Source organism: Pseudophryne corroboree, chromosome 3 (genome assembly GCF_028390025.1).
Source record: "Pseudophryne corroboree isolate aPseCor3 chromosome 3, aPseCor3.hap2, whole genome shotgun sequence".
Taxonomy (NCBI): domain Eukaryota; kingdom Metazoa; phylum Chordata; class Amphibia; order Anura; family Myobatrachidae; genus Pseudophryne; species Pseudophryne corroboree.
Window position 1 is genome coordinate 32,260,744 of NC_086446.1, and position 22,332 is coordinate 32,283,075.

Consider the following 22,332-nt stretch of genomic DNA (forward strand, 5'->3'; position numbering starts at 1 on the left):
ACCCTCAGGCAATAAGCTGTAGACGCTCTGGTAACACCGTGGGTGTACCAGTCAGGGTATGTGTTCCCTCCTCTGCCTCTCATACCCAAGGTACTGAGATTGATAAAATGGAGAGGAGTAAGCACTATATTCGTGGTTCCGGATTGGCCAAGAAGGACTTGGTAACCGGAACTTCAAGAGATGCTCATGGAGGATCCGTGGTCTCTACCTCTAAGAAGGGACCTGCTCCAGCAAGGACCCTGTCTGTTCCAAGACTTACCGCGGCTGCGTTTGACGGCATGGCGGTTGAACGCCGGATCCTGAAGGAAAAAAGGCATTCCGGATGAAGTCATCCCTATCCTGATCAAAGCCAGGAAGGATGTAACCGCAAAAACATTATCACCGCAATTGGCGAAAATATGTTGCGTGGTGCGAGGCCAGTAAGGCCCGACGGAGGAAATTCAACTGGGTCGATTCCTACATTTCCTGCAAACAGGAGTGTCTATGGGCCTGAAATTGGGGTCCATTAAGGTTCAAATTTCGGCCCTGTCAATTTTCTTCCAAAAAGAACTAGCTTCAGTCCCTGAAGTTCAGACGTTTGTAAAAGGGGTACTGCATATACAGCCTCCTTTTGTGCCTCCAGTGGCACTTTGGGATCTCAATGTAGTTTTGGGTTCCAAAAGTCACATTGGTTTGAACCACTTAAATCTGTGGAGTTAAAATATCTCACATGGAAAGTGGTCATGCTGTTGGCCCTGGCCTGGGCCAGGCGCGTGTCAGAATTGGCGGCTTTATCCTGAAAAAGCCCTTATCTGATTTTCCATTCGGACAGGGCGGAATTGAGGACTTGTCCTCAGTTTCTCCCCAAGGTGGTTTCAGCGTCTCACCTGAACCAACCTATTGGTGGTGCCTGCGGCTACTAGGGACTTGGAGGCCTCCAAGTTGCTAGACGTTGTCAGTGCCCTGAAAATATATGTTTCCAGGACGGCTGGAGTCAGGAAATCTGACTCGCTGTTTATCCTGTGTGCACCCAACAAGCTGGGTGCTCCTGCTTCTAAGCAGACTATTGCTCGTTGGATTTGTAGTACAATTCAGCTTGCACATTCTGTGGCAGGCCTGCCACAGCCAAAATCTGTAAATGCCCACTCCACAAGGAAGGTGGGCTCATCTTGGGCGGCTGCCCGAGGGGTCTCGGCTTTACAACTTTGCCGAGCAGCTACTTGGTCAGGAGCAAATACGTTTGTAAAATTCTACAAATTTGATATCCTGGCTGAGGAGGACCTGGAGTTCTCTCATTTGGTGCTGCAGAGTCATCCGCACTCTCCCGCCCGTTTGGGAGCTTTGGTATAATCCCCATGGTCCTTACGGAGTCCCCAGCATCCACTTAGGACGTTAGAGAAAATAAGAATTTACTTACCGATAATTCTATTTCTCATAGTCCGTAGTGGATGTTGGGCGCCCATCCCAAGTGCGGATTGTCTGCAATACTTGTACATAGTTATTGTTACAAAAATCGGGTTATTATTGTTGTGAGCCATCTTTCAGAGGCTCCTCTGTTATCATGCTGTTAACTGGGTTCAGATCACAGGTTATACGGTGTGATTAGTGTGGCTGGTATGAGTCTTACCCGGGATTCAAAATGCTTCCTTATTGTGTACGCTCGTCCGGGCACAGTATCCTAACTGAGGCTTGGAGGAGGGTCATAGGGGGAGGAGCCAGTGCACACCAGATAGTCCTAAAGCTTTCTTTAGATGTGCCCAGTCTCCTGCGGAGCCGCTATCCCCCATGGTCCTTACGGAGTCCCCAGCATCCACTACGGACTATGAGAAATAGAATTATCGGTAAGTAAATTCTTATTTTTTCCCATATTTTTGGAACCAGGACCAGTCCAAGAGCCCTACTAATTTTTTTCCTTTGTATTTTTGCAGTCAGGTCCGACTCAAAGAGCCCGGGACTGGTTATGCTTTTATTAGGGGGGGGTTTGCCATTGCAAGCTTTGGGATTGCAGGAAAAATGTGAGTTTGCAAGTTACTTCACCCTATTACATTTGTGAGTACAGCGCTAAACTTGCATTTTTTGCTAAATCTTATCCCATTACATGTGGCCCATAATGTGAGATCTAGGAGTATTTTCTTTAGCCATACAAGTTGTGAGGTGATTCATACTATTAGTCCTCTAAATATTTCATTGTCTCCTCTACAGCCTGGTAGTCCACCTCCAAAAACCTCCACTACCCCAGCTAGCTCTTGCAGCTATGGGAAAGGGCTACTGACATCAATCATGCACATTGCTAGTCTTCTAGGGATCAGAATCTGCTATCTCTGACACTTCATGACCCCCGGTGCATCTTCAGTCTCATGACCGCACCCCCTGTACCTCTCCAGTCTCATCACCCCCATCGCCTGTGTCTTCAGCCTCATACATTCCGACCAGTGGCTGACCTAAATTCCTCTAATTCACTCTTACCTTCCATTGGACATTCTTCTGGCTGCCTTCATGCTATGGCTCCTGTTCCTGCTCCGGCCGAAGATGTGCCGCAAAAACAGAAACATCTTGGCCACCACTGGTTTAGGTGGTAGGTGTCCTGGACCTTGCTATTGTACCACCGGCTGAGAGACACTGCACTCTACCAATAACCAGGTGACTGTGTATAAGTGAATGTTCTTTGTTGCTGCATTGTTTCTAGCTGGTAAATTATCTCCAATAGATTCAATAATTGTCTGGTGTTGTAACCGTATTCCTCATCTCCTCTGTAGATATTAAGAACCACTGGTCTTTGGACTTGATCCAGGATGTTAAGGACATTTATGTTGTGGCAGGGACAGCAGAATTCCATATGAAAGTAATGTGGAATGTCTGGATGTCCCTGGTTTAGCAGAGCAAGAAACACAGCAGTACTAGCTAGCTTAATTAATTAGACTCCACCTGTGATCTGCCTTTAAGTATGTGTTCAGGACACAGGGGCTGAGAGGGGGTGTGGGGTCTCAGGGCCACTGATCCTGTGATATGCTGATGTGAACATACTGCTGCGCTGAAATGCTGTGTCAAAACTGCAAGCCTGGTGTATGAAGCTATCCTGATGCTGGTACCTGCCTGAGAATAAAGGGAAGCTGTTTGAACTTTAAACCTAGTATATGTGACCCTCTTTTCACAGTGTCATTGACAGCTTAATGGGGCACAGGACATTGATGGCTGTGGGTCTTGTTATAAAACATTTAAATCCTTCAGTCTCCCAATATTCAGCCATTTACTGACAAGTTCCCTATTTGCAATACAAGGGGGGTTTCTCTAAGTTGAGATACCTTCTCCCACACTCACATCTTACATGAAGCAGGCATTCCATTTAGTCTCAATCTGTTGTGGTCTCCTCTTCCTCTGAGCCAGATACATTGGTGGGTCTGATATATTCTTTGATAATTTCCTTATAAAACTCGCTATTGCCGATTTGCTGTGTTCTCTGCTGATAAACCTTGGATTTCGCTTACTCATAAAAGGCACACTGAATTGGGCATGGCTTTTTCTCCCAATCACCTAACGTTACACTAGGAGATATTTTTACACTCCTCCATGCTCCAAGAAGTGCATTTGAAAACCTTTCGCAGAGCCTATACTGTATATCTCAAGGGCAATTCTGGGAGTGTTGAAAAATTCACAAACTTTGTTACTAGGTACTCTCATTTATGTGTTCCATCACATGACTACAACTTAACCATGACCCTTTGGCGATGCTTTGTTGCCGACTCAGCAGGACATGGGGACTTGGATCACTTGCCTCTACTCTTATAATCCCCGCTTTTAAGCAACCCCCTGCCCGGCTTATTGACCCCCTACTTGCTCCCTCCACAGCTGGGTTGCTGACTCCTGCTGATCGGTGACATTTCAGAGCTGGGGGATGCCTACTGCATCCTCATGTGTTTCAGCCTACTGATCCTCCACAAGCCGCGGCCTTGTTTTGTCCCACGGTCCGGGACCACCAACAGCTGTGCCTGAAGTGTGGGAGCATGTTTCCCCCTACCTCTACTCCTTGCCTGTGGTCCGCTGGGTCCTCTACTGACTGAGGGAGACCCAAGTTAGCATCCTACCACCCGATCCCTGCCAGAGCTTCCTCTGCAGCTGCTACCGGGTACTGCCTTTCTGTTAGATCCTCCTCCCACTGTGCAGCTGTGGTGCAAACTCCTGCCTGGTCTCCTGTGCTGTTTTTTGGCTGCCTACATCCAGAACATGGGGAATGGCTCCTGCTTGTCTCAGTGTAGTGGTGGTGAGTCCCTGAAGCTGGTCTGTGCCTCTTCCACTGTGCTCCCCCCTGGTTTGCGTGGCCCCTGCTACTAGATCCAGGTACCTCTGGCACTGGGGACACATAGGACACCCTCTTATGTGTCTTCTACTTCTGGTGGCCAATATTAAAGTTACCTATATCTATATACAACTGCACATTTCAGTATCCAACATTGTGCCTGTCATTCTGTGTCAAGAGCCTGAGAACATAGATCGTGTACAATATCTTCGGTAGATGGCGCTCCCTCCTGTGGACAATTTGTATACCACAAGCATCCTCTCTACACGCCTCTTTCTGAGGACCCCATGTGCTGAATCCTGTGCCTCGGCTGAGCCATGACCTCCTGAACCACCCATACACTATGGGGTCTGGAGGATGATATGTAGCCCAGGATCTCATTTTATATAGCAAGGATTACAAATACCATACAGTATGTGGTGCTGCTTTTCTAGCTTTTTTTTATACTTCTCTATTTTTGTGTATCATTATGACTCCAGTCTGCTGATGGGGAAAACCAAGAAAGGGGGGCAGACTCCTGCTGCTAAGAAATCTGGTGACAACTCCCTACAACCCAATTTGTTCTGGTATTTACAACCTGAGGCTGATGGTGAGGATACTCGTTCATCTTCCATGATGTCCTCCTCTCCTGACGACGTTCTAACGAACTTGGCCACTTCGGCTCCTCCAGTCATAGGCAGTGGAGCTGATATTACCATGGCTGACGTGCCAACTCACTTACACTCCCTACCCACTAAAAAGGATCTCACTACCAAACGGAACTTCCTCGACCTTGAACAGAGGATATGTCAAATCCAAGATCTCAACCCTTCAGGCTGACATTTCTCAAATAACCCACTGAGCATCCAACATTGAGGATCATGTTGAGGAGGTTGCCACATTCCAACTGCAGTTTTATGATACCGTCACTCTATAAGCGCAGGAACTGAAGGCGATGCAGCGGCGTAAAGATGACCTCGATAATAGAGGTAAGAGTAACAATCTCTGTATCGGGATATACCGGAGGACATACAGGGCCCCGGAATTGTTGATGCCTTCACCAAGATCTTTAACGAAGTCACCGATGTGGAACCGGACAATGTTATATTGTTTGATCGGGTCCACCGGGTGCTGCACCCAAAGGGACTTTCATCTGAGGATCCTAGAGACAGCATCTGTCTCCTCCACTATTACCATGTCAAGAAGGAGGTACTCACCAACCCCCACAAGCTAGATCGTCTTGAAATCAATGGTACAGCAATACAAATTTTCCCTGAACTCTCGTGACAAACACTCCAGTAGCGCTGTGTTCTCAGGCCTCTTAGAGATTCCCTTAAGGAAAAGGGAATACGGTTGGGGCTTTCCTTTCAGCATCCAGGCTTCTCAGGAAGGCTGCCAGATGACCTTGCACACACCAGAAGATTTGGACAATTTCTGTTCTGCACTATCCATACCCAAACCTCCCCACTGTCACAGGACTAGGTGTTTGTGTACTCGGGATTATTCCGATGGCTGGGAAGAGGAACTGGTGCTATGCTGAAGCAGGGAAGGTCGGATATGTCTTCCTCATGCAGATACACTGAAGAATCTAATTAGAGTGTGACCACAGGAAGCGGGAGGATTGAGCTGGATACAGGTTACTGGTAACGCAACAATGCACCGGGCTGTGTACCGATTATAATGGTAGTGCAACGGTGAACCAGGCTGGGTACTGGTTATACTGATAAGGCACAATGAACCGGGCTGGGTACCGGTTATACTGGTAACGCACAATGAACCGTGCTGTGTACCGGTTATAATGGTACTGCAACTGTGAACCGGGCTGGGTACCGGTTATACTGGTAATGCACAATGAACCGGGCTGGGTGCCGGTTGTACTGGCAGCGCACAATGAATCAGACTGGGTACCAGTTATACTGGTAGCACACAATGAACCGGGCTGGGTGCCGGTGATACTGGTTGCCCACAATGAAGCGGGCTGGGTACCGGTGATACTGGTAGCACACAATGAACTGGGCTGGGTAACGTGCTACTGGTAATATACTGAGAACCAGGCTGGTTACCGGATGAAGCTAGATAATGCACTGTGAACCGGACTGGTTACCGGATGAAGCTTGGTAATGTACAAAGTCCACACAGGTTAGACTGGACACAAACATGAGCCTGTACATGCAGCTGGGAAGTGACAATATTCAGGCACCGAGACGCTGCCTGACACTTCCTTTGAACCTCCCGCTCTGCTCCCATTAGATCAGGAGGTCACATGGCTGGCCGCTCCTGTGATTGGCCATGGTAGTCATCTGACCACCGGGACACTGGCGGCGCCCCGTCTCGCGGCGGGTACTGGACCCGTGGTCAAAGTCGCGGGAGAGACTACCTCCGCTTCTGCAGCCGCCAACTGCACTCCCGGGATAAAGCGCATCGGTAAGCGCAGCATTCGCCGCTTCATTACACCCTAGTGGATTGAATTCAATTACACTGCCGGTTCGACCCACCACATCTCCCCTTTCCTTGTGCTCCATAAAACCCTGTCGATAACCAAAAGCGGGGCACCCCTGCTACACCTCTGTGCTGAGTGGACGCTGGGACCTTATACTACCTGGTCCCCTCAGTATATTCATTTTCAGCTTCCATCATCTGGGCCCTGAGATGTCCAGTGGTCTTTTTGTGACTCTGTCTTCCATGCTTAGACTGCCTCATTGCCTTTGTCACCTCTCAAGAGGTCTGAGGCCTCATGGGAGTAGTGTATGTTGTCCCGGTCCCCCCTTCCCTTTTTTCTCTTATGTCCTAGAGGATGCTGGGGTCCACATTAGTACCATGGGGTATAGACGGGTCCACTAGGAGCCATTGGCACTTCAAGAGTTTGAGAGTGTGGGCTGCCTCCTCCCTCTATGCCCCTCCTACCAGACTCAGTTTAGAAAATGTGCTCGGAGGAGCCGGTCACAGCTAGGGGAGCTCCTAGAGCTTCTTTAGTTTTTTTTTTTTTTTTCTAGAGTTAGGCACAGGGAGGCCTGTGTTTCTCTGTGGCATACTTGGGGGGAAACTGTGTCTGATATTTTCCCGTGTGTGTGGGTGTGTATGTTTCTCACTTAGGGGGTCATTCCAAGTTGATCGTAGCTGTGCTAAATTTAACACAGCTACGATCATCTTCCCTGACATGCGGGGGGATGCCCAGCACAGGGCTAGTCCGCCCCGCATGTCAGTGCCGCCCTCCCCCCCCCTGCACAAATACAAAAGCATCGCACAGCGGCGATGCTTTTGTATTTCTGGAGTAACTCCCGGCCAGCGCAGCTCCTGCGGGAGTTGTTTGTTGCATCACGCAGCCGCAGCGACCTGCCCCCCCCCCCCCCCCCCAACGGTCTGGCCAATGCAGGCGTGCCCCCTGAACGGCGTCTTAACGCCACCATCCAGCCCCCTCCCACCCAGCGACCGCCTCTGTCTCAAAAGCGATCGCTAGGCAACGACTGCCATGTGCCGGCGCACTGCGGCGCTGCCGTATGTGCAGTTCTGACCCGATTGCTGCGCTGCGACTAACTGCAGCGAGCGATTGGGTCAGAATGACCCCCTTAGCCATGTCCAGGAACTCTGTGTCTTATGCTGCAGAGGACGCTTCTCCAGAAGGGTCCATTCCTTGTACCCAGGAACGTAATGTATTGCTCAGATTCCTGTTACTGAGCCAGAATGGCTAACGTCTATTAAGGGACTGATCTCTTGAGATTTCTACTAGGGTAGCCCATACTGAAACTGAAACTCAGGTTTTAATAAAGTCTATGGCAGTGTGGTCAGGTTCCATTCCTATTCCTTCTCACACCCCTAGCGTATACCCACAGAAACGTGCACTTGCCCAGATTATGCAAGATGACACGGATACCGACTCTGACAAGGCAGACGGTGACGCGGATGTGCTGAAGGGGGCGGCATCCCTCGCAAAGGGGTGCATCTGATGATTGAGGCCATTAGAGATGTGTTAAACATTATTGAAACACCACCTGTGCAGGTTGAGGAGGCTTACTTCACAGACAATAAGAAAGCCTCGCTAACCTTCCCTGCGTCCAAAGAATTAAACGTTATATTTGTTAAATCCTGGGAAGACCCGAAGAAAAAATTCTAGATCCCCAAAAGGATTCTGGTTGCTTTTCCCTTCCCTGAAGAGGATAGGAAAAGTTGGGAGACCACGCCCATAGTTGACGCATCTGTCTCCAGGTTGTCAAAAAAGGTGGTTTTACCTGTCCCGGGTTCTACCACGTTAAAAGAACCGGCTGATGGTAAGATTGACACTATGCTCAAATCCATATACACTGCTTCAGGGGTGGCGTTACGGCCTACTGTTGCATGTGCGTGGATCTCTAAAGCTATAGTAAAGTGGTCAGGCACGTTACTAGAGGGCTTAGATACAATGGATAGAAGTGACATTGAACTGTTTTTACGCAACATACAGGATTCTGCGGGGTTCATGGAAGGATCTGGGTACACTGAATGCAAGGCTGTCGCCCATGTCTGTCTCAGCTCGCAGGGGACTCTGGCTACGCTAATGGTCTGCCGACGCGGAATCCAGGAGAAGTGTGGAGAACCTACCCTACACAGGTCAGGCTCTATTTGGGGAAGCATTGGATGCGTGGATTTCCACGGCAACTGCGGGTAAGTCACATTTTCTTCCCTCAGCTACGCCTTCTATGAAGAAACCCTTTTCTTCATCTGCATCGCAGCCCTTTCGGGCCGCTAAGACAAAAAAGTCCAAGCCTCCTACCACCTTCTTTAGAGGAGGTCGTGCAAAATCCATAAAACCTGCATCTGCAGGTTCCCAGGACCAGAAGCCTGCTTCTGGTACGTCAAAATCCTCAGCATGACGGTGGGAGCAAGACTCAGATGTTTCAGCCACGTCTGGGTGTCATCCGGCTTGGATCCTTGGGTGCAGGATATTGTATCCCAGGGGTACAGACTGGAGTTTCAAGATCTCCCACCTCACCGATTCTTCAAATCAGGCTTGCCAGCTTTACTGACAGACAGAGCTATCCTACAGGAAGCCATCCAAAAATTAGAAAAGTCAGAGGTCATTGTTCCAGTTCCACCTCATCAGCAAAACAAGGGTTACTATTCGAACCTTTTTGTGGTACCGAACCCGGATGGTCAGGCCAATTTTGAAGTTGAAATCGTTAAACACTTATCTAAGGGAGTTGAAATTCAAAATGGAGTCTCTGACGGCGGTGATCTCAGGTCTGGAGGAGGGGGAGTTTCTGGTGTCCCTAGATATCAAGGATGCGTACCTCCACATTCCCATTTGGCCACCGCATCAGGCTTATCTCAGTTTGCACTGTTAGACAATCACTTTCAGTTCCAGGCACTGCCATTCGGTCTCTCCATGACACCCAGGGTCTTCACCAAGGTGATGGCAGAGATGATGGTTCTCCGCAGACAAAGAGTGAACATAATTCCATGTCTGGACGATCTGCTGATAAAGGCATCATCCAGGGGGAAGTTGTTCCAGTCCATTGCTCTCACGACTCGTCTGCTCAGGGAGCACGGTTGGATAGTGAACCTTCCAAAGTCACATTTGGAGCCGACAAGGAGATTGTCTTTCCTGGGGATGATCCTCGACACAGAGGTGCAGAGGGTGTTTCTGCCGGAGGAGAAAGCGTTGGTGATACAGTCAATGGTCTGGGATGTCTTGAAGCCTGCCCGGGTGTCGGTTCATCAGTGCATTTGCCTTCTGGGGAAGATGGTTGCCTCTTACGAGGTTCTACAGTACGGAAGATTTCATGCTCTGTCTTTCCAACTGGATCTCCTAGACAAGTGGTCAGGATCTCCCCTACAGATGCACCAGAGGATACGTCTGTCGCCAAAAGCAAGGATTTCACTCCTCTGGTGGCTGCAACTGCCTCACCTTCTGGAGGGCCGCAAGTTCGGGGTTCAGAACTGGAACCTTCTAACCACGGATACAAGTCTCAGAGGTTGGGGAGCAGTCACCCAAGGGGAAACCTTCCAAGGAAGGTGGTCAAGTCAGGAATCCCTTCTTCCAATAAACATCCTGGAGATAAGAGCCGTGTACAATGGGCTTCTTCAAGCAGCACTGCTTCTGCAAGATACAGGCCATTCAGGTGCAGTCGGACAATTTAACGACAGTGGCCTACATAAACCAACAGGGTGGAACAAAGAGCAGAGCGGCAATGTCAGAGGTGACAAAAATCCTCCTCTGGGCAGAAAGGCACGCAGTGGCGCTGTCAGCAATCTTCATTCCGGGAGTGGACAACTGGGAAGCGGACTTCCTCAGCAGGCACGATCTCCATCCAGGAGAATGGGGCCTCCATCCGGAGGTGTTCGCAGAGGTGACCAGTCGCTGGGGCGTACCTCAAATAGACATGATGGCCTCGCGTCTCAACAAGAAACTTCTGAGGTACTGTTCCAGGTCGAGAGACCCACAAGCAGTGTCAGTGGATGCCCTGGTAACACTGTGGGTGTTCATATCAGTGTATGTGTTCCCTCCACTTCCACTCATTCCAAGAATTCTAAAGCTTGTAAAAAGAACAAGATTTCAGGCGATCCTCATTGCTCCGGACTGGCCAAGGAGGGCTTGGTACGCTGCTCTGCTGGATCTACTGCTGGAAGATCCAAGGACTCTTCCTCTTTGGGAGGATCTTCTACTACAGGGGCCGTTCGCTTATCAAGACTTACCACGGCTACGTTTGACGGCATGGTGGTCGAGCGCCAGATCTTAGCTCGGAAAGGGTATTCCGAGCACGGTTATTCCTACCCTAATACAGGCTAGGAAGGGAGTAACGTCTAAACATTAATATCGAATTTGGAAAAAGTATGTGTCTTGGTGTGAATCCAAGAAATTTCCTGCGGTGGAGTTTCAACTTGGTCGGTTTCTCCTCTTCCTGCAAGCAGGTGTGGATATGGGTCTGCGATTGGGATCCCTAAAGGTCCAGATTTCGGCTTTATCCATTTTCTTCCAGAAACAATTGGCTGCTGTCCCTGAGGTTCAGACCTTTTTGAAAGGGGTTCTGCAAATCCAGCCTCCCTTTGTGGCGCCGACGGCACCCTGGGACCTTAACGTGGTGTTGCATTTTCTGCAATCGTATTGCTTTGAGCGTATACAGGAGGCTGAGGTCAAGTGTCTCACGTGGAAGGCTGTCAGTTTGTTGGCCTTGGCTTCTGCGCGACGTGTGCCAGAATTAGGGGCTTTGTCCTGTAAAAGCCCCTATTTAATCTTCCATGAAGATAGAGCGGAGCTCAGGACGCGTCAACAGTTCCTTCCTAAGGTTGTGTCGGCTTTTCATATCAACCAACCTATTGTGGTGCCAGTGACTACTGACTTCTCAGTTGCATCAAAGTCCTTGGATATGGTGAGGGCTTTGAAGATCTATGTGAAGAGGACTGCTCGTCACAGAAAATCGAACTCTGTTTGTCCTTTTATGATCCCAAGAAAATTGGGTGTACTGCTTCTAAGCAGACAATTTCTTGCTGGATCAGGTTCACTAGCCAGCATGTATATTTTACGGCAGGATTGCCATGTCCAAAATCTGTTAAGGCCCACTCTACTCGTAAGGTGGGTTCTACATGGGCAGCTGCCCAGGGTGTCTCGGCTTTACAGCTTTGCCGAGCAGCTACTTGGTCAGGGTCGAACACGTTTGCTAAGTTCTACAAGTTCTATACTTTGGCCTCTGAGGACCTACAGTTTGGTCAATCAGTTCTTCAGGAGCCTCCGCGCCCTCCCTCCCGTTCTGGGAGCTTTGGTACAACCTCATGGTACTAATGTGGACCCCAGCATCCTCTAAGACGTAAGATAAAATAGGATTTTAATTACCTACCGGTAAATCCTTTTCTCGTACTCCGTAGAGGATGCTGGGCGCCCGCCCAGCGCTTCGTTATCCTGCTGTGGTTATTTGGTTCAGTACTGCCTTGTTCTTAGGTAAGTTCTGTGTTTCTTTACTGGGTTCAGTAATGTTTCAGCTGTTGCTGAGTTTATCCGGCGTGTTGGCCTGGTTTGCCTTGTATGTGTGAGCTGGTGTGAATCTCGCCACTATCTGTGTATTTCCTTCTCTCGAAGTATGTCGTCTCCTCGGGCACAGTTTCTAGACTGAGTCTGGTAGGAGGGGCATAGAGGGAGGAGCCAGCCCACACTATTAAACTCTTAAAGTGCCAATGGCTCCTGGTAGACCCATCTATACCCCATGGTACTAATATGGACCCCAGCATCCTCTACGGACTACGAGAAAAGGATTTACCGGTAGGTAATTAAAATCCTATTTTTCCAATCATTGCTGATTTACCACTGTATATCTAAATGTGCAGTACACTCCGCTGTTTGCTGCCATCATTGCCCCATCCTTGATTGCTTCTATTGTTCACCCCAGCCTTGATTGCTGCCACCGTTCCCCTATAACTGTTTTGCTGCCATCTCCTCCCCATCCTTGTTTTCTGCCATCCTTCCCCCATCCTTGTTTGCTGCCATCGTTCCCCCATACTTGTTTGCTGCCACTGTTACCCTATCACTGTTTTGCTGTCATCATTGCCTCATTGCTGCTTCTTCCCGTCTCACTATTTTTTCAACTACTCTCTGCCCGGACGCTTCAGTTGTTTGTGTCTTCTTTGTCAGAGACCAGAGGCTTACCTCCGGTGATGGGCTCCGGGGTCCGTCTGTTCATTGGCTGTCTGTGTTGCGGCGGAGGTCTGCGGGGGCCACTGGCAATGACGTAGCTACCATTGGTGCAGGCAGTGCAGCTGCTATGGGGCCCAGAGCTGAGAGGGGCCACCTTCCCTGTCAAAGTTACATGTGTTATACACATTTTTCGCCATTGGGTAGTACGTAGGGGTCCTTTCAAACTTTTTCCTTGGGGCCTGCAATGTATCTGGGTATGCCCCTGGACCTGCTCATTGTAGTGTGGTATAAAATGAACTGGAGGGCATTTTTTAATATTAAATAATATAAACCAGGGCACTGTAATAAGGCACAATATGAACGGGGAGCACTATATATCATAATGTGAATTGGGGGTTCTGTGCGTCATAATGTGTACTGGCAGCTCTGAAATGTGACATAGGGTGAACTTAAGCACTATTACGATTCATGAAAGAAACTAGGGCAGTACTATGTGGCATAACATTAAATAACGCATTATTATAGAGCATAAAATTAACAACTGCTGCAGAGTGTCTCTCTAGAAGCACTGGGATAGGGGAAACTTCAAAATGTTGCTACGGGGCCCACAAAGTTCTGACTACGCCCCTGGCCGCTGGTGTGGTGCAGCGGCATTGCAGCGGGTGACTGTTCAGCCTCTGGAGGGCTGGTGCATGGGAGCTAGCTGGGTAAGATCGTGCTTCCTGGCGTGTCTGCAGTGCTGGGGTCTGCTCTGTTAAAAGGGGTAAGTTCAGACTCGAACCTTGGCAGTGATTTAAGTTACTAATCCGAGTCGGAGTCTACGTCCAATGGAAGGATCATGGTGTCCCTCTTGGAGACAGATGGTACCGGAGAAACATGACAATTGAGCATAGGCAGACTGGACAGGTACTGGATACAGTGGATAAGGCTTTTTCACAACCCCTTTACAAGGTGCAGACAGTGAGGCATAGCCTCACTTAACTTCCGGATTGGAGATCTTGACGAAGATGAGCTTCTGTTGTGATCAACTTGAAACAGAAAGTCCTCAGAAGCCTGTTCTTATGAGCTCGATCCTTTTTGTTGGACACTGAGTTCTTGGCAGAACTTGCAGGAGGCTCTGAAGGAACAACCTCCGGTCCACCAAACCTCTTAACCACAGCTTGGAAGAAGGCCTCCAAATCCTGCAGAACAGAATCTCCGGATGCAATTAACTGGTCAGCCCACTTCCTAGCTTCCCCTCTAACAGACATGAGGAGATGCAACACCAGCTCGGATTGAGTACAGAGTGAAGCCGCATCTAAGAACTGCAACATGAGTTCATGAAATTATTCTATCTTCCCATTGAAGAGAACCAGCTCTAGATCTTGGTGTGTAGAAAGAGATTGCGAATTCCCCGTTGAGGTAACTTGTTGGGATTGCTCCCCAGATCTTACAGGGTCAGAAGTTCTTGTGGAGTCTTGACAGGAATTTTCTCTGCTGGGAACTTAACAGGATAAGATACTTCACAAGGAGCTACAGGAATTGAGACATAGATGCCCCACCTGGGACTACAGGACTAGACACGGAGACAGACGCCCCTCCTGGGGCTACAAGAGTTGACACAGAGACAGGTAACTTAGAGGAATCCGGAGGGTGTTCTCTGGGACCAAATTCCTTGAAGACTGCATCAGAAAATGCTGGAAATTCCTGAAGTATGGGATCCTCTGCCTTAATGGGTCTACAAGCCCATTCAAAAGGCTTCCCCTTAAAGGAGTAGATGGGATATAATACAATGTTAGCTGAAGTAATCCCTGTGGAAGGTCTTAATTCCATTATGGTGAAAGAGTGATTCAGAGCAACAAATTGGGTTAAGCCCCATCAAAAATTATCACTGTAGATACATCATCCAAGGAATCCGAGACCAAATCTGACAACGGATCTTCACAAGTAGATGGACTTAAATCCTCCTGTGGAGCAGCAGAAGTATAATTCACACCAGAGGCCATACCACATGCACCCTCTTTAGAGGCTGAGGCATCCAAAACCCCTCCTGGGGCTATGGCCTTCGAGACCCCTCCTGGAGTTATGACCTTCGAGATCCCTGCTGAGGTTATGACCTTTGAGACCTCTCCTGGGGTTATGGCCTTCGAGACCCCTTCTGGGGTTATGGCCTTCGGGACCTTTGCTGAGGCTGTGACCTTCGGAACCTCCGCTGAAGCTGTAGCCTTTGGAACCTCCGGTGAGGCTGTGCTTCTTGAGTCCCCTCCTGTGGAAGTGGCTTCTTGGCCTCCTTCCAGGGCTATGCCTCTCAAGTCCCCTCCTGAGGTAATTGCTTCTAGAACCCCTTCTGGAATTCTGCCTCTTGAGTGCCTTCCTGGGGATGCAGGTTCAAAGACCTCTTCTGTAGCTGAGCCTCTTGAGTCACCTCCAGGGAATTTGGCATTAGCGACCAATCCTGGGCTTGGCAGCTCAGGCACTCCTCCTGGGGCTTGCAGCTCAGGCACACCTCCTGGGGTTTTGACACTCGGGACCCTGGGGTCAGCATCAGAGACTCTGTGTCCCCCCCCCCCCCCCCCCCGCGGTTGGCATATCAGACACCCCTCCTGGGGTCGGAACATTGGACATGGATCCTGGACTCTGAACATTGGACGTGGCTCCTAGACCCTGAACATTGAACGCAGTTCCTAGACTCTGAACATTGAACGCGGCTCCTGGACTCTGAACATTGAATGCGGCTCCTGGACTCTGAACATTGGACGCGGCTCCTGGACTCTGAACATTGGACGCGGCCCTTGGACTCTGAACATTGGACGCGGCTCCTAGACTCTGATCATCGGATTCTGCTTTTGGAATCAAAACATCAAATACCCCTCCTGGGGCCTGTACATCGAATGTTTTTTCAGAGGCTAAAACATTGGATTCTGCTTTTCCAATCAAAACATCAAATACCTCTCCTGGGGCCTGAACATCAAATGTTTTTTCAGAGGCTAAAACATCGGATATTGCTTTTGGAATAAAATCATTGAATACCCCTCTTGGGACTTGAACATCAAATGTTTTTTTCAGAGGCTGAAACATCGGATTCTGCTTTCTCTGTATTAATAGAGGTAAACATCCTTTTCTGATTCCCAAACCTAATATATAGCCTTCTAGTGACAGGACCCCAATTCTGAATTGTAGTTCTTTTCAGAGCAGGTTCTATGACAAGTCCCTCTGTCACAGTGGAGTTTGGAACAGAACTAGACACTTGATTCGACATGGCATGATAAATGACAGGAGGCAGAGACTTGTCACTCCTTCTAGGCTTACGCAATCCACAGTCCTGATTGAAGTGCAGCAGCCCCACAATATAGGAAGTTGAAGTTCCTGCAACGCTGATGCTCCTCTTCTGAGAGCTTGGGCCGTGGGAAACTTATATACCTCTTCTCCCCCACCAAATAAGAGGATTATCTTGTCACTATATTTTGAGCAAGAGTCTCTTTAGAGCTAGATGAAGTCTCAATGAACTCAGGCAGGATGAGAAAAATTTTGGTCAGCAGGTTTTACAGTTGTTTTAAAGACTGCTACAAAACTTCCAGCCATTCTGGTTTCAAATCACAGAAAGCAGAGTTCAGGGCTGACAGAGATTCATGCAGGGCTTGCATAATCAGGCACAGAGAGATATCAAACTGGGCAGACTAAAGACAGGTAGTCAGACTGAATTAGGCAGACAAAACTGGATTCTCCCAAATGACTACTCAGTTGTTTTTTTTGTGTGTTTTTTTTGGGCCGGTTATAATGTTACGAAGGCCACCGGGTGGTAACAGGTGGCGCTCACATGATTACACTTGCCCAGCAGTCTTTTAGCCTCCTGCAATGCTAGGCTTCACCTTTAGCAGACGCCTTTCCCGGGTGAATTAGGTCCACCATGTACTCAGATGCCCCCAGGACTTATGGATGGATAATGCGACTATAGGAGGCTGGGCAAGAGTAAAATACTAGTACAGAGAGAAGCTCACTGTATACAAACTTGATTTAGCTGTCCAATTCACAAGCTGGGATAAGTAACAGAATGTACGTAAGTGCAACAATGCACATGATTGTATTAGCAACTAAACACAAACTATGTGAATGCAGCAATGCACAGGGTGGTATTAGCAACTAAATACAAGCAATGAATAACTTAGCTGTGAGTCCCTTAAGGAACTTGCCAGAGCAAAGCAAGGTACAGATAACAAGATAACTTAGCTGCAGGAGTTCCCTGGATTCCAGGAGAGGTAAGGCTGGAACTGGAGCTGTCTGAATGGACTTCCAGACTAGGTCTCACATACACAGTCAGGAGCTCAGGTGACACAGGTAATGTACTCAGGATTCTGTCAGAACAGGGTACACAGGATACAAACAGGACTGGGTATCACAAGTAATATAATAGCACTAACTGCACAGGTTCTAGATACCACCATGGGACAGGGACCGGGAACCAGGTACAAACAGTAATAAGAACCTACAACCGGCGTCTGGTAGAGGGCAGGTTTGGTAAAAAGGGAGCAAGTCCCAATCAGGATGACTGGAAAAGGGAAAGCCTCCTGAAACAGATTAACTGCAGCTGGAAAACTAGACATAAGGTAATGGCCTAATTATCTGACAGGTGACACTGCACAGGTTCACACATACAGGAGACAGGCTACACAGTACACAAACAGGAATGAGTCACAGTGGTGGCTCATAACATCTTCCTGTGTTCTTCATCTTTGTTCACCAAGCATTCTTTGTTCACGTGTGTCATTTCAGAGGCATCAACTTCCTCGGCTGACAACCACTCACCGGATTCACAAACTCACCCTTCCGTGACATTCTATTTCTTCATCTCTCCTCATTCACACTATGACCCCACATGCATTACATCTACAGACTTTTTTTTTTCCTCATCATCTTCCTCCACCAACCTCTCACTGAACTCCCTCCTATTTCTCCACTGGCACATTTCTCCACATAATCTTGTGTAGTAACCCATATATTTATTTTATTCTCAGCAGATGGAAACCACCACTGGAATACATCAGAGGAACATCTCCGTTTATCTCCAGATGGTAAAATAGAAGATAACGTCATCACACAAGATTCTTCAGGAGAAACCCCTCTTACCTCAATTATACATTCAGTTTCTCATAGTGCAGATATATCATCAGCTACTTTTAAACATGAGGAATGTTCTCCTGATAACACAGATCACATAGATCTTGGTCCATCTATCACAGCTCTTAGAGTAGATAAAGTGTTTCCCAGTTCTATAGATAGGAGATGTTTTACACAGAGCACAAAGCTTATTAGCCATCAGCCAGCTAAGACAGGTGAGAGCCCATTTCCATGTTCTGAGTGTGGGGAATGCTTTGCACGCAAATCTATTCTCGTTACACATCAGAGACATCACACAGGTGAGAAGTCTTTACCATGCCTTGAATGTGGGAAATGTTTTCCACACAGATCAGCTCTTGTTACACATCAGAGACATCACACAGGTGAGAGACCATTTCCATGCTCTGAGTGTCGAAAATGTTTTATGCACAAATCACATCTTGTTACACATCAGAGACGTCACACAGGTGAGAAACCATTTCCATGTTCTGAGTGTGGGAAATGTTTTATACAGAAATCACATCTTGTTACACACCAGAGATATCACACAGGTGAGAGACCATTTCCATGCTCTGAGTGTGGGAAATTTTTTGCAGATAAATCATCTCTCATTAAACATCAGAGACATCACACAGGTGAGAGACCATTTCCATGCTCTGAGTGTGGGAAATGTTTTGCAAGCAGATCTATTCTCATTACACATCAGAGAAGTCACACAGGTGAAAAACCATTTCCATGCCCTGAGTGTGGGAAATTTTTTGCAGGCAAATCTATTCTTGTTAGACATAAGATAAGTCACACAGGTGAGAGGCCATTTCTATGCCCTGAGTGTGGGAAAAGTTTTACACAGAAATCATGTCTTGTTACACATCAGAGAAGTCACACAGGTGAGAAACCATTTCCATGCCCTGAGTGTGGGAAATGTTTTACACGCAACTCTATTCTTGTTAGACATAAGAGAAGTCACACAGGTGAAAGGCCATTTCCATGCACTGAGTGTGGGAAATGTTTTACACGGAAATCACATCTTGTTACACATCAGAAAATTCACAAAAGAGGAAAGCAAGTTTAATGAACTGATTGATATGAAGCAACAATACTATATTGTGAAAGCTATTAAAAATTATCTAAAACTAGGTCTAAATTTGTTTCCAGAGTTTGTAGTAAAAGGTATATTGTCATCACTGCGTTCTGGGCAATGGCTCAAAGCTCCAGGCTGTCTATATAACAAGATATACACATTGTATCATTGTGCATAGCAACAATTTAGGGAAGGCTTGCTGAGCCCTTTAGTTCTACAAGTAAGACAATATTAATATATTTATTTATTTTTTCAATCACAAATTTTATTGATAAGAAATCATCTATGAGAAGTAGAGAACATAGGTACAGTCATAGTGGAGTAAAAGAAAAATGAATGAAAAGTACTTCTTGATACAATCTGAAACCCAGGTGAGAACAAACATGTACATTGAGTTATGTAAACTGGGAAATCATATATACTCAGTATTCAACATAAAATAAAAAAAACGGGGTATAGAAAAAGTGCATCCCTGAGGGCCAACCAGTGGAGCACCCGAGAGAGCTTGAAAAAGGATATAAAAAATAAAGGAAGGAGAGAGAGGGCCTAAGGGAAAGAAATAGGAGAAGAGAGGAAAAGAGGTAAAGATAAGAAGGAAGAGGGGGAGACAGAAAAGAATAGAACAGAAATGAGAGCAAGCCGGAGGTAAGGAAAAACAAGTGGAAGGGAAGGGAGAATTAGCGGAGGCCTGGGAGAGCCACTTGAAATTTAGCGTATCAAGGCGTCCAAATGCAGTGAAATTTGTCTACAGTGCTGTTCATCAGGGAGGAAAGGTACTCCATCTTTGCTATAAACCAAATACAGCTCAAAAGTTTATGACGAGTGGGGGGATAGGATTGTTTCCAGGAGTTAGCTATTAGGAGCTTAGCCGCACATGTTATATGAAGGACCAGTTTGTTTTCAGGTCTGGATAGCTGGCAGGCTGGGGCACACGAGAAGCATCTCGGGGGAGAGCGGGGGGCAGGCAGGTATGACTGACTTAATAAGAGTTTAGACCAAGGATCAAAAAGGAGCGATCCTGGGGCAACTCCACCAAATATGAAAATAAGAGCCTATTTGGCCACAATGGCGCCAATAGAGGTTAGACGAGGTGGGATACATTTGGTGTAATCTTTCTGGGACAAGATACCAGTGCGTGTATATTTTGTAGGAGTTCTTAACGGAGACGCTGATAGAACATTTAGAGATGTTTAGCCGTATAGTGTCCCATGTGTTGTCTTCAAGGGAGATCCCCAAGTCAGTTTCCCAAACAATTTCATGTAAGGCGTGGGGGTGGGGGGTGGGGAGAGTTTGGCAACAAAATGGACTGGTATAGGATAGATATAATGCCTCGATCCATGGAGCGGTAAATACAGAGATGTTCCATTGGAGTCGGGACATTAGGAAGAGGTGCTTTCCTTATGGAGGACAAGGCAAAATTTCGAATTTGAGGATATTGGTAAAACGAGGACATGGGGAAGGGAGTATTTAGTTTGAAGGTCTGCGAAGGAGTGAGGTATGTTATTATGTAGTATATGGTGAAAGCAGGTGATGCCTGCCTTAGACCAAATGGAAGCCATATGAGAGGATTGACTCTGGGCGAAGGAGGGGTTATTCCAGATAAGAGTTAGAGGGGAGGGGGATGTGTGAAGGGAAAGCCTGGCATGTTGCGAGTCCCAAACCGACAGACAAAGTTGGGACTGACTGGATGAGTTTAGGCCTGAGGGGTCTGGGGAGCCACGGCAGACAAGAAATAGAGTCAACCTGAACTAGGTCACTTTCCAAAACAATCCATCGTTTCAGGTATCGTGGGGAGTGCCAAGCTACCAACTGGCTAAGAGCTGAGGCATGATAGTATCTTGAGATGGAGGGAAGGCCCAGACCACCACTTGTAAAGCTCTTCTGAAGAGTTTCCATGCGTAGCCTCGGCTTTTTGTCATTCCAGATGAATTTGCCAAATTGTGTCTGGAGGGATGTCAGAATCCGGAGAGGGACAGGGAGAGTCTGGAAGAGATATAGTATCTTGGGGAGAACATTAATTTTAAAAGCATTGATTCTCCCTATCCAAGAGATAAAATGCTTTCTCCAAGATAGAATACCCTGGGATATCTCTTTAAATAAGGGAGGGTATTTTGCTTTGTGTAGAGAGTGATAAGATTTGGTGATGTGGATGCCTAAGTATTTGATGGAGGTATGACGCCAAGTGAAAGCGAAGTTGGATTTAAGAATTTAAGAGTCAGTGTGTCGGTGGGATATGTAGTGGGAGAGCTTCTGATTTGTCGTTGTTAACCTTATAGCCGGAGAGGTCTCCATAGACAGTTTATTCTCTGAAAAGTTTGGGAAGGGAAATTTGCGGGTTAGTAAGAGTAAGAAGGACGTCGTCAGCAAAAAGGGAGAGTTTATATTGCGACTCTTTAATGGTGAAGCCCGATACATCCGGGTTAAGACGAATACGGCAGGCTTGGGGTTCAATTATTAAATCGAATATAAGAGGCGACGGGGCAGCCTTGACGTGTGCCATTAGTGATGGGGAAAGAATCTGAAAGAATTCCGCTTGTTAGGACCGAAGTAGAGGGATTATGGTAAAGTGCTGAAATGGCATGGAGGAATTCCCCCTGAAAACCAAAACCACGGAGAGTTTGATTGAGAAAAGCCCATAAGACCCTGTCAAAGGCTTTCTCAGCGTCCACGGCCAGCAGCAGGGAGGGGAGTTTGTATTGGCATGGTTAATCAAATTGATGGTGCATCTGGTATTATCCAGAGCTTGTCGGGAAGGGACTTGGTCAGAGTGTATGAGGGATGGGAAAAGTGGATTCAGACATAAGGCCAGAATTTTTGCGAAAAGTTTTAAGTTTCTATTCGGGAGAGAGATAGGGCGGTACTTAGAAACTAGTTGTTGGTCTTTACCCGGTTTGGGGATAACAGTAATCAGCGCTTTAGTAGTTTCATTACAAAAGTAGTCGCCTCAAAAAACTTTGTTAAAAGTAGATGAGAGATGGGGGATAAGAGTACTTTCAAACATTTTATAGTAAGCAAAGGGTACATTTGGATCTGGGGCCTTGGATGGTTTCTGTAGCTTGAGGGCTGCAGTTACCTCCTCATCCGATATAGGTAGACATAGTGCCGTGGATGCAGAAGAATCTAACTGCGGCAGTGAACAGGGGGCTAAATATTCTGGGGACAGCATGTGTGGATCAGAGGAGGTGGATTTAATATCTGGAGAGTTGTATAGGCGGTTGTAGTATTCCTTAGAAATAGAGTTGATGTCAGAGGGATTGTAGTGAGTAGTACCAGTAGAGTCTTGGATCGAGACTATAGAAGAAAGTG

At 47.4% G+C, this 22,332-nt stretch overlaps 1 protein-coding gene across 1 annotated transcript in view; it reads left to right on the forward strand.

The window, feature by feature from the left end:
• The window catches only part of LOC135057107 (uncharacterized), a 180,757-nt gene that overhangs the window by 61,258 nt on the left and 97,167 nt on the right, over positions 1-22,332 (forward strand). Inside the window, 5 exon segments of the mRNA XM_063963008.1 lie at positions 2,736-2,821; positions 5,279-5,504; positions 14,857-15,069; positions 17,843-19,015; positions 21,303-21,445. Of these exon segments, the coding sequence (XP_063819078.1) occupies positions 2,736-2,821; positions 5,279-5,504; positions 14,857-15,069; positions 17,843-19,015; positions 21,303-21,445 (1,841 nt within the window).